Source organism: Cygnus atratus, chromosome 2, assembly GCF_013377495.2.
Source record: "Cygnus atratus isolate AKBS03 ecotype Queensland, Australia chromosome 2, CAtr_DNAZoo_HiC_assembly, whole genome shotgun sequence".
Lineage (NCBI taxonomy): Eukaryota > Metazoa > Chordata > Aves > Anseriformes > Anatidae > Cygnus > Cygnus atratus.
Window position 1 is genome coordinate 82,426,641 of NC_066363.1, and position 12,981 is coordinate 82,439,621.

The window sequence follows — 12,981 nt, forward strand, 5'->3', positions numbered from 1 at the left end:
CTAAATACTCACCAGCTGTCTAAAAAGCAAAATGCTAAAGCAGCACTTCATTTCTTTCATTGTATTACACATGACCAATGTAGCAAAACTAAAAAGGGAACATCTCAACTTACAGCATTACAGTGTGTATAGTAAGTACATTAATGTATGTAGTACAATTATTTTCTCTCACAATACCCTTTAGCCAGAAGCTGAAAAGACAGCTTATAATATCTGGAAAGCTCCACAGCACAGAGTTATTCCCTACAAGGCGACATGATTAGTAGCCCACCACAAGCTGCAGTGCACTGTCATTCTTTGCTGCATGCCTGAAAAGCGAGTACACTGAAAAATATAGGTGACAGCCTGCCAGCCTGACTGAACTTCGACTGTACTTAATACAAAACATAGCTGGCAGATGCCCTGAAGGCTTTATTTTATTTCCTGATTTTCCTAGACCCACTTATAAAATGTTTGTTTAGTGCTAAGATTCCTAACAGGATTTTTCTGACACAAAGAATATTAAGCATCCAGCGTTAAAAAGAACTACCCCAGTGACATGGTCCATAAGCATCATAACTGGCACCTATATAATATACTGCAGTGAGTTATAAGCTAATCATCTGCAATGAAAATATTTTAGCACTGTTCTAGCAATGGAATTTCCAATTCATCTGCCACTTCACCACAGAAGTGGCAACTAAGGTGAGGTATAGCATTAATGTATGAAGTAACACCCGCTTTAATGATTTAAATGTTTTGTAAACCTCCCTCTTCTATTCCCTCTTTTGCAGCAACAGTAAAGGGAGTTGCAGAACAAACACAAGTCACTTTGTCTCTTGCCTTGAACAAAAATAAAATCAGCAACATACAGACCTACAATTGAGGAGATAGTTAACCCATTCTTCAGCTATTCGGTTCCTTAAAATATTCTCAGGTAACTATTTAAATGTTGCTATCACTATTGTAACAAGTTAAATATATATTTCATATAAATATATATTTCATATAAATATATATTTCATCCCACTCTAACTTTTTTCAAATTTTTCATCTCGCTTTCCTGTATTTTTCATGGTAGACCCAGGGAAACTAAGACTCTATAGTCTACCACCACCACCATTTTTTCTCCTTTGCTTTTCACTTTCTCACAGTAAACACCCATGCCTTCATCCTGTCCTTAAAGCTGTGTCTTTCTTCACCTGGATGCTCCCCATCACATCATTAAGTACAGTGACCTAAACCAGACCTAGCTCTCTAGGAGGACCGACTGAAACAAGGCAATTTCTTTAGAAACCTTAAATTCAGCACCTCCAGTAATTATTAAAAGTGAAACAAGGTTTGCTCCTTTGCAGTAGCACCTTTAGCAACTCTATTTCTTCAGTTCATGATCCACTGACATGAACATACCTGAAGGTGAACATACCCTTTCTGTTAAGGATTTTACAGCTGGGAGACTTCTTGTTAAACTTCTAAGTATTTTTACTGAAAGCCCTGCCTGAACAAGCTATTAGTTGAAAAAAAAAATTAAACTGGGGTTTAAATTTGTTTTAAAACAAATTTTAAAATTGGGTTTATGTGGCAAGGTTTTGGTAGTGAGGGGCTGCAGGGGTGACCTTTGTGAGCAGAACCCAGCAGCTGCTCCATGTCAGATCAGAGCCAGCTCCCGCCGGCTCCGAAAGGGACCTGCTGCTTGACAGAGTTGAGCCAGTGAGCAATGCTGGGTGGGCCTCTGGGAGAGCAGATTTAAGGAAGGGAAAAAAACTGCTGCACCACAAAGGCTAGAAGAATGAGGAGTGAGAAACAGCCCTGCAGCCCCCAAGGTGAGTGCAGCAGGAGGTGCTCCAGGCACGGAGCAGCAGTTCCCCTGAGGCCCGTGGAGGAGCCCCCGGTGGAGCAGGTGGATGTGGCCTGGAGGAGGCTGCGGCCCATGGAGAGCCCCCACAGGAGCAGGCCCCAGGCTGGAGCTGCAGCCCGTGGAGAGGAGCCCACGCAGGAGGGGAGAGTAACCACAAAGGAGCGGCAGAGACAAGAGTGTTAGGGACTGACTACAGCCCCCATTCCCCGTTCCCTTGTGCCACTCAGGGGGACGACATAGAAGAGGGTGGATGGGGGGAATGTGGTTTTAGTTTCTCACTGCTCTAACCTGCTAGTAATAGGTAAGAAATTATATTAATCTGCCTATGCTGAGTCTGTTTTGCCCATGATGCTAATTGTTGAGTGACCTCCCTGTCCTTATCTCAACCCTTCAGCCCTTTCCATCGTATTTTCTTCCCTTTTCCCTTTGAGGAGAAGGAGTGAGAGAGCGGCTGTGGTGGAGTTCAGCTGCCCAGCTGGGTAAAACCACCACATAACAAAAATTGCACAATTCACAACCTACGGTTTTGGTCTTGTGTGCCGAAGTCTCAGAGGACTCAGGGAAGTTTAGAATTCACATGGTGCTTAAGTGTATCTTAAATGACAACTCTGGGTGGTTACAAAATATATTTTAAATAAAAGGAATCAAGAGTGAAAAATATCAGTAGTACAAAGGAGTAGAAAGAGTCACACTAACTGTCAGCTAAGCTGATTTTACCTCACCTGACCTTCTTAATGTTTTCATTTTTACCAGTCTCTGTGGCTGGACTCGAGCAAGCCAAGGTGAGTATGTCATCCTTGAAACTTTTAATTCTATAATCCCAGCGAGATTCAAGTGTTATGTTCATACTTCTATTTCAAGCTCCTCACACTCTGACCGCTCTGTCACTTTCTTTTTGAGTGAAATTAATTATTTGATTGCCACCTTGATAAAGCGGTCTAGTGTATGCCAACAGCCTGTTCTGGGAACAGTGTTAATCAACTTACCAATATGCTTACAGTTGACACAGTAACAGGACTTTCTGGATTAAGGCTAATAAACATCAGTTCCACTGATGGTTCTATCAGCACCCTGAGAGAAGAAGTAGTCACAGCACACCCTTGACAGTAGGCAGTCAACCTTCTCCAAGGAAAGCTTCTTTTTGATTACATTGCTTTCCAATGATTTTCACCTAGGCAGTGAGGGGCACAGTTAAGCTTTAATGAAAGCAAGGTGCTTTGATCTAGTGAGAAAAGTAGCAGAAAATACACAGAAAACATCATTTTCCTCCTCACCCATATTTCACATGATGGCTTTAGCTTCCCTTGTGTCACAGAAGACTTGCAAAAATAGCAAGAAATAAGAGTGGACAGAGTATCAGTCCCTCCTGCTCTTCCATGCATGGCTAATAGTACAATCATAGCATAAATTCTGCATTTTAAAAACTAGACAGATTTTTTCTTTGTATTTACAACTCTCATAACTTATTTGCAAGTTTCTACCTTAAAAGGTAGTAAAAATTTGTTTTGAGAAGCGAGGCGTTGGTTTAGTCATCTGAAGAGGAACTTGAAATTAAAACTGAGTATTGCTTAGCTCACATAAATCTCAAGACTTGACAACAGCAATTTGTTGTTGCTGAAAGCAGGTCTTTTAAATGATAGTGAAAAAACATAGAATCATTAAGGTTGAAAAAGACCTCCAAGATCATCAACCACCGCCCTACCACCAATGTCACCCACTAAACCACGTCCCTAAGCACCAGGTCCAACCTTTCCTTGAACACCCCCAGGGACCACCCACACCTGTGGGACCACACTCCACCACCTCCCTGGGCAACCCTTTCCAATGCTCTTTCTAAGAAGAAATTTCACCTAATTTCCAACCTGAACATATTCAGCTTTAGAGGCGAGAATCACTGAGATACCATTTTTCCCCACAGTTAGGGAAGATGGGAACTACTTGCCCTGTAAAGAAACTATCTTGCCCCTTATCAGTGCACAGCTTCTTGATTTCAGTAATGGGAGGTTACATACCTACCCATAGCTGAACATGTGAACTGTATTTCAGACAGCATCCTTTCCAGCCACACCAATCTGTGTGTGTTGAGTAGTGGTAACAAAACATATTTCCATCTTTGATGCGCATCTCTGCACCTATCCAGCTTTTCCCTAGGACAGTTTCATTGCAATAAGAACCAGCCTGCACTTTAAGCTTAAGACTTTAGTGAACTTACTCATATGCACCTTGAAGTGCAACCACATGTGTCTATCACATACTGAATATGCAGGATGCCTAGATGTATCACTTGAGAACGAAGCTGCTGGAAGTGCAATTAAATTTCCTCCCCCAATATATTCTTCACCTTTTTGTTTTTACATTTGGTTTAAACTTCCAGCTACTTTGTGCTGTAATATTGAAAACTGGGTTCTAAAAACGGCAGAAAGCCATTATAAGGAAAAAAGAAAAATTCAGCAAATCTTCTTTATCCTTGATGTAGCCAACTCTTTTTGATAACAGGAACTAAGTAGTTTTCACAATGGTTTACAACCAGGTGGCTCATTTCAGACTGGAAGGCCAGATTAAAGTTTTGGCATCTCACCCAAAGGCTGATACTTTCTCACCCGAGCTCGGCAGAAGCAGCTGCAGAACTTGCCCTCCTGCACCTCTCGGAAAGCCAAGCTGCTACTTGGGAAGGAAGGGGAGATGGGAGAGCCAGCCATTGATGGAGGGTAGCACCTGCTGCGAAGGGAGCATGTGCCCTGCAGCAATCACAATGTGTTAAGAAAAGCAGCTGCAACATCAATTATCAGGGTTAAGCTGTGAGCAAGTGCAAGAGGTATTTAGCTGCTTGGGCAGCATTTATCCTTTGAACAGCCCTTCCCTGCCTAAAGTGAGCCTAAAGAAACTGCCTGGAAAGCAAGATCTATCAGGGTCCAATTAGGGCCACAATGAAAAGCCTTCAAAATCTCCTGCATATAATAATACTTAGTTGCCACTCCTCCTTCCTCCACGCTGTCCAATTGAATAAATTTACATTGCTGTAGATGTGTTAGAAGCTAAATTCCTTCTCTAGTGCTAGAGCACTCATTAAGAGATCTTAAATCAGCTCTGATTACTGAAGAGTTACACTGACTGCAGCAGCAAACAAAACAGTAGCTTGGTTAGCACAGAACGCATCTGAAGAGAGGTCAGGGAGAAACTGAACACGCTTTGCAGGAGTTAAGATTGCCTGACATTTTTCCAGTTAAAAACACAAGAATGGCCTGCCAAAATTCAATCAGCTCATGTCATTTTTAAAGTCATATTCAGCATAATTTTCCCCCATACTATACATGTTCAATTTTGGCTATTTAACCAAATAAAACAGAAAACCTGAACGCTCTTGAAATCAAAACACAGGGCTAATCGTTTTCTCATTCTATGGGAAAGAACCACTTCATGGGGACTATGCTTGCCCCAGATTTAAACTGCTCCTTACATGCTTCAAAAAATCATTGTGCAAGATGAGGAAAAGTCCTGTGTAATTAACACACTTGACTATTACAGGCAAAACAGAGATTAACAGCAAAAGATTAAGAACAGGAGGGATTACGCTACATCACTCAAGTGCTTCCTAGTGTTGCTATCATCTAAACAGTGTGGAGGTTTTTCTTGTTTGTTTGTTTGTTTTTTAAAAAGACAATGAAGGAGAAGAAAACAAGCCACCTGATTTGAAGAAAAAATCACAGTAACTAACATCAGGAGAGGCTAACAGAATGAGAATAATTTAACCTGTACAGTATGAGCCCAAGAACAGCTTGGAAGGATATCCAATATTACCAAGCTTCAAAAGTCATCTCATGTCAATGACGCCTACTGTCCTCCTCTGAGTGCCTTTCTGCTGCATTTTATGTGCAGAGCAACGAACAGCAGTAATTAGTTATTCCATGAAACAGCAAATCTCTATGCCCAAAGAGTGGACCTGTACCTTCCAAACCTAAAGGTCAAAGTTACTTCCATGTATGATGTTACATAACTTCAATACAATGTTCTGCAACGTTCACTTTATTCTTGGCGAAAAGTAAATCATTGCTTTTATTTATTTGTTAAAAAAGCTTTCACAAAGATAGCTGAGTCGCAGAAGAAAGTTTACTTCTCTACTGCTGTCTCCTACTGCCTTAACTTGGTCAAAACTAGACACAAGAGCTGCCTTACTATCCCTTTAATGATTTTAGCAAGACAAATAACCAAGGGTAGTTTACTTTGACATGCTTTCTTTCCACAGTTAGTAGTCCTGTCCTACAAAAACACCCTCTTGCAAGAGCTGACTGTTTCAACCATACTTTAATTCAATTCCCATCCTTGGACTGCCAAGGATGTTAATTTCTAACAAGAGTTGTAGTGTTCTTCTTCCATTGAGCTGACAGACAGGGACTGGATTTAGGCCCAGGCTCCCGAAGTTACTTATACACCTCCAACCCTCCTAGTGAAAAAGAACCAAAATATTCTTGAGAATTTAGTCCCCATGTGCAAACAGGGCATTCATGAAACTGGTAACAAGCAGCTTTCACTCACTGCAGGTTACAAACTGAATTCTTAATTGCAGATGATGGCTCATTAAGATAATATTTGACAAGAAAAATATTTGCTTTAGCTCCATGCCACTGCGCCAGAAATGAGAAGTGTGTGCTCTTAAAAATAAATAAATAAATAAATAAATGAAAATTACTACACTGGGCTCAGCTATTGATTAGCACTTCTCAGAACTTTTTGTACCTGAGATGCAATCTATTCTGAAGATCCTGAGTTTTTTTTTTTTTAAATCGTATTACATATGATTCCTTGAAATTTCCTAAAAGATGCAAAACTGTACTCAAACACATATCCCAGGTTCTAAAAGTTTGGATGCATATATTTTAGATGTTCCAAGGTTGCACTGAATATTGCCAATGGTCCAAATAATTCAGTTGCTCAATCACAGTACCTCTGTACTTGGCCATCTTTTATTTTCTTCTTTTGTTGTACAACTTCACTGCTCAAATACAATTTCTACTAGTTGTAATAGGAGGAATGATTTGTGTATGTGATTTATGAATTCTACCTTAACAAAGAGCAAATGTCAGCACTGTGAAGTGAGGCCCATTCTTACCATACAGTTCATGGCAAAGTGATTGTGCTGTGTCTGAAGTTCCATAGCATGGGGATGACTGGTTCCGATCTCCGTGTAGCTGTTTAGAAACAGACCTTTGTTGTGTGTAATCCAGTCAAACATCTGCAAGGAAATATTAAGGAAAAAAAAATCACTGATTTGTTGTGGAGGAAATCACATGCAAGTAACATGAGAAATCTGTGACAAAGACAACAGAAAGAGCTGCCATTAAAATTAACACGGATTGTCTTTCCCCTGTAAGTTACTGTACATTTTAAAGAAATCAGTACTGAAATCTGACTTTTCGGACCATCATCCTCAGCTGTTGAACCTTTTCTTTAGGTGTTTATCTCAAGCTACAGTAAAGTCAACTTCATTACTACAAAGCCATAGTAAACAAACAGACTTGGGGAACAGCCCTGTGTTATAAAGCTTATACATACTTTAGTGTCAGCATTTTGTGATGTCAGCAGTTTAGTAATTTAAAATGAGAATGTGTCAACTCATGGAAATTAAGTATTTCAGTAAGTCTCATATTTTTAGCTCACAACTTTATGGCAGATTTGAAAACAACTTTTCTACTGCTAAGCAAATTAAAAAAAAATACTTGAGCAGTGTTACATATTACCTTCTTCCAGAAAAAATTAGGAATAAACTTCGAAGATGTGTAAAAACAACAACAACAAAAAAATATTCAAACAAAGTTTAGGAAAGGTCTTATCTAACAATGGCCATTACTGAAGGTACAATAGGTATGTTAACAGTGGCACTGGAAAACAAAGTTTTCAAAGACCAAGCAGCTCAGCAAAAGACCAAGTTTTACAGTTTTACACACACACAGTGGTCTTGAAATCTTTGCTGTATTTCAACTCAAAAGACCCACCTACACTCTGGGTTAGCTTAAAAAGATATTTCTGAAAGAAATGGCTACAAAGAGTAGTAAGAACTCATTTAAAGATCTTTTAAAGTACACAGGCTAACAGAGCAATGTTATCAGATCCAATATTCCAGCCATGTACATGAAAAATCAAACTGTAAGTAGACAACAGTATGGTAAGAACTGCAAACAAACAAAAAGTTTTAACTTTTAAGAGTTTAGACAATTGAAGAAGATCACACAGTCCTAAAATTTTCGGTTTCTTGTCTACAATACATTGAAGACGTAGATTAAGACAAGGGCCTTAACCAAAAAGTGGTTGGGATACCACATAAACCACCTTTCGAATCTTTTTCTAGTGGTTGATGTGGGAATAAAGTTCCAAGAACACTGGCTGCTGTCAGCCTCCTTTTGAGGTGCCTCATACTTGCTGCTATTTTGAAAGATGGATGCATGAATCTAACACAGATTCTTGGATTCAGGAGCCTAGGAAACACAGATATGAGCTTATACAATCACATGGCAGGACAGAGATCAATTCCATAGGCTCACGTATTTGATAAGGGGTTTCTTAAAGCCCAAGTTATGTATGCAACTTTTAGATGAGTAAATGAAGAACAATACCACTTGAGCATCATCAAAAGATATTTTGTTAATGGTGTAATTAAGTGGCTGAATGGTTGCTAAAAAGCATTTCGGGCCTGAAAGAACAGTATTAGATCATTGGCTTATTATTTCCTAAATAATTTTATGACTCTAAATTCACATGACTGGATTTTTTTTCAACTCCTTACATGCCCCTACTATTTTCAGCTACACTCAGTAAACACTCGCTTTAAATGGTACTGAAGTTTCTTTTTTAAACACAGCAGAAAACATTAAGAGTCCTGTTGTGAAAGTTCCTGAGCAGAAATGTCCAGGGGACAGGAAAGTACAGGGGAAGAAAACTGAGGAAGACAGAGGAAGGAGAAGTATTTTATCTGCTTGCTCTGTTTTCCCAGACATCTGCTTATGACCACTACTGGAGAGCAAGATACTAGTTTAACATAGACCTTTGGTCTCACCCAGTTCAGACATTCTTATGTTACGTATTTTAAGAAATCTGACAAAGACCATACTTACCACTTGACTGGATAGTCTAGTTACTTCTTCTCCCAGAGAAAAACTCCCCCTCCTTCCTTAAAGCTATTTGTTCCATGGTAGCAAGTTAGCGATTGCAAAACAATTCTATACGAAAATAGATCTTATTTGAGCTCATCTAACAGTGCGCTGCCTGCTACGGTGGTTCTTCAAATTTCATGTCAATCAAGAGCTTTATCATTCAAAGGGACTGGTTAACCCGAAACACTCTGAAATCAGGCAGTCCCCTGTTAATGACATATGATTGTCAAAAAAGATATGTCAGTTTTTATCCTGGGACCTTAAATCTGGCATCAATGAAGCAGTTTGCCATGTCAACCTCTTCAGACTTTCTCAGCTACCTGCCACTCAAATCCCAAGGGTCACTCAAAAGGAGACTGATGCAATCCTTAATCATCTGTATTTATAAAGCATACAGCATCCATCTTCATTTGATGCCTGAAAAAGCTTCTGTCTGGAGCAAAACTTTAAAGCTTTTAAAGCAAAAGCTGTAAAGTTGCGACCACCTAAATTTTTCTTCAATGAAAGTTACCTGTGTTCTTTACAGCTTGGAATTACTGCTCCATCCACTCTACTCCAGAAGACTAAGATTAAGTATCAATAAAAAAATCCCTTACTTCTCATTAAAAGCCTAGCGACTAACTTAGAGTTTTGTCTTTAGAAGACAAAATTTACTATTTGTAATTATCCTTGGTACTCTTTTCAAGTCAGTCAGTCGTTGTTTGTTAATTGCAGTGCCCCTTTGTCCTCCCCTCCCCAATCCCTTACCTTTTCAGCATCCTGCTCGAACAGCCTGAGCTGAAAACATTGGTCCAATTTCAATTTCCGCACATGCCACATCTGATGCAGATGCTGCCGCGTTGAGTGCAGCCTGTCCAGCATGGTGGATACTTTGGGTAAAAGGTTCTGTAAGTCTGCATTCCCTGACCCAGAGTTCTTTTTGGGGAAGCTATCGCTGCTCTGTATTCGCTGGAGCAGCTTTTGTCCTTCCACATCAAGGTCCTCAATAGGAGCCTTAATGACTTTCTTTTTTAATTGTGAATGCTCCTCTATCATATTGCGAGCACCTTCCAGGTCCTGAGGCATTTCCTTTTTTGACAATATATCTTGCAGTTCCTCCAGTCTGGACAGCATATGGGTTGCATTGCTAATGTAGTCCTCAAAGGCAACTCTGATTTCTATCCACTCCTCATGGTTGTACTCCAAACAGCCATCGAATTCTGGGGTTAGCTGAGAAGGATCAACTACTTTGGTAAGGCCTTCCAGAGACACCATATTTGTCTAAAGCAATAAAAACAAAAATAAAAAAACACTGTTAGTGAAATGAATTTGAAATTTTCTTACGAGTTTTTGTTTCTCTGTCTAAAAAGTTGATCGTGACTTATGAAGTCCACGTGACTTAACTTTGCTTATGCATTTCTTTTCCAATGCCAATTCTGATGAGCCTCCTGTCTTGCAGGCATTTCCACTCAGTCAGAGAAATTTTATTTCTTTCTTACCCCACTACACTGAAGGAAAAAAAAAAGAGCAACCACTCTTCCAGCTACTGTTTTGATTAGTTTTTGATTTGGATATTGTGAGCAGCAGCAGGATAGCAGCAAGGTTTATTTGGCTGCTTTCATCTGCGTGGAACGGTGGTGACAGAATGATTACCACAGTACAGACCAAGACAAAATAAAGATGAAACCCAACACTTTACCATGAGGGGTAAAACCCTAAGTCCATCTCTTTCATGCTCAGAAAAAGTACGTATGACTATGGGCACAATTATCTAGTTTAAGCTTACGAAATAAACTACATTTCTTCTAGAACAACTGGCCCCATCTACCCCTCTCTTACCCGGAACATAATTTGAGACTGCTCAAGATGCTGGTCGGTACTGAGCACACTTAAACCATGAAATAAATATAAATTCATATACGATAGGGGAAATTACCTCAAACTCAAACTTAGAGCTGCCAAAGTTAGTCCTCTGTTTCTGCCAGAAGTTGTCTGGCTTGATTATCAGTGCAACATGAATACAGCATGGGAAGGATTCCTGTAAAATCTTCAGCAGAGGCTTTATGGAGTCCCATTTTGACCCACGCATATCTACAATGACGGTGAATCCCCTTTTACATACTTCCTCACTGCAGAAGAAAGGAGAAAATGTTACCAAGCAAGCATTACAAATTTGAACACAGCACTTTTACTTGCAACACACTGCCTAATGAATGTGCTCTCTCCAGCTAACAATCCCACCCCTAGGGCATCACTGTTGACTATCTGATGCATACAGCAGTTCTCATGAAGGCAGTGCAAAACCTCTCAGGAAGCTTGCTGCCATCCCACTGCCAAACTCCTGGTGGGGGATAGCTTTAAACTTGTTGCCGATTCGATAATCTGCCTTCACCTCCTCTTTCGTTTTCCTTGCTTATATTCACATGAATATAAACCAGAATTCAGTCCTCTCCCCTTCACCCAACACGTACATTACACTCACTGTTTACAGAAGCACCAAAATGTAATTAATTTACAAATGACTCCGTAGCACACACGCACACTTTACTGATGACAATGTTCATGTTTTTCTAATGATTGAGGGGATCCTCTAGAAGACAGAAGTTGGTATGCTGTTCTTACCTACTGCTTCTGAAACTTTTTTAAACTCAGATCTTGTTTCATATTTCCTGAGAGTTAAAAAGTGTTAGTTTGCAGAGGGAAAACCTTCACTGACAATTACTTCTGTAATGGGATCAATCTGTGGATAGCTAATGGATAAGAAAGCATTTTTTGGCTGTGAAGAAAACCATACTAACCTATTTCTACAAAATTTGATCTCAATTTTGCTGTCCAAAAGTTAGCAGACCTTATACAAAAATTTCCTGGCAACTTTTCTGAAAATGTCAGATTTCATTTCTTTTCTTCATTACTTATTGTACACTTAGTACTTGCTGCTGATCAAAAGCAGCAATCACCACCAACACCGGGAATTTTGATGTTGTTCCAAGAGAACCTACTACAAGACCTTGTTAACATGGAAAGGGAAAATATTTCAAAACTGAGTCATAGCCAATGGACTATTAAGAGGAACCAAATGTCCACTGTTTAAGTACATTAGTCACTTACAGGGATGTGACTAACGTAAACGGAATTCCGGAGTTCATGTGTTAAGGTTTTTAGAGAGTCCAGGAAGTAAGGATGCTTCATTGGCAGTATTCAGATAAAGATAAATTATGACCGACTCTGGAGGGCAGAAGAGCTTCTGAAAGGAGTTGTAATACAGCTTTCCTTAGGAAAGTAGCTTTTTGAAGTTAGTTTAAAAAAGAAAAAGTTTTAAAAAGGAGTTTATCAAGATAAATGCTGGCTCTCTCACCTACTCAAAGGTGGGCACACAATTAAAAAGACAAAACCAAATATTGTTTTGAAGCTAAGACACACCCATTATTGAAAGGCTGCACGTTATATGAGAGCTTCTCAGCCCATCCCTATCCAACCACACAAACTGGCTGCTGCATAAGGAAGACTGCTCGCCACTAATTCACAAGGCATACATCTACTAGGATGCATGAAGCAGCTGCTCACCACGTGATGCAGATGTGTCCTCCGCTCATGTGGCCCCATCAGCTGACAAAAGACAAATCCCTTTTGGCTAAGGATCAAAACAATAAAAACTGTTCTGGGAGGCTTTGGTCAGCCAAGGTCCTCTGTTTGGTAAACCTGAACTACACTAATACCTGGTCCAGTCAGTGCTGATGACTTAAACTTAGTAAAAATTTTAAATCAGATAAATTGTCAAAGTAGTGCAATTCAGAGATGGAATACTGCCTTAACTGTTTTGATCCCTTGCCAAAAAACTGATACCTCTGAATCTTCAGCTATGTAGGATAACTGTACTGCAATCATTTGTTGACAAACTAGCTGTTGGGGCTATTTGCACCAGTTGAGAAAACCCAAGACTTCTCAATTTAGGAGTTACATGACCAGTCCCCTAAAACATGATGTGTATGAAAATGAGTCTAGCTTCTAATAAAGCTCCCT

At 39.7% G+C, this 12,981-nt stretch overlaps 1 protein-coding gene across 1 annotated transcript in view; it reads right to left on the minus strand.

The window, feature by feature from the left end:
- Nucleotides 1-12,981, minus strand: part of TRIO (trio Rho guanine nucleotide exchange factor) — a 248,746-nt gene that overhangs the window by 158,616 nt on the left and 77,149 nt on the right. The window contains 3 exon segments of the mRNA XM_035552676.2: nucleotides 6,945-7,067; nucleotides 9,730-10,242; nucleotides 10,898-11,090. Of these exon segments, the coding sequence (XP_035408569.2) occupies nucleotides 6,945-7,067; nucleotides 9,730-10,242; nucleotides 10,898-11,090 (829 nt within the window).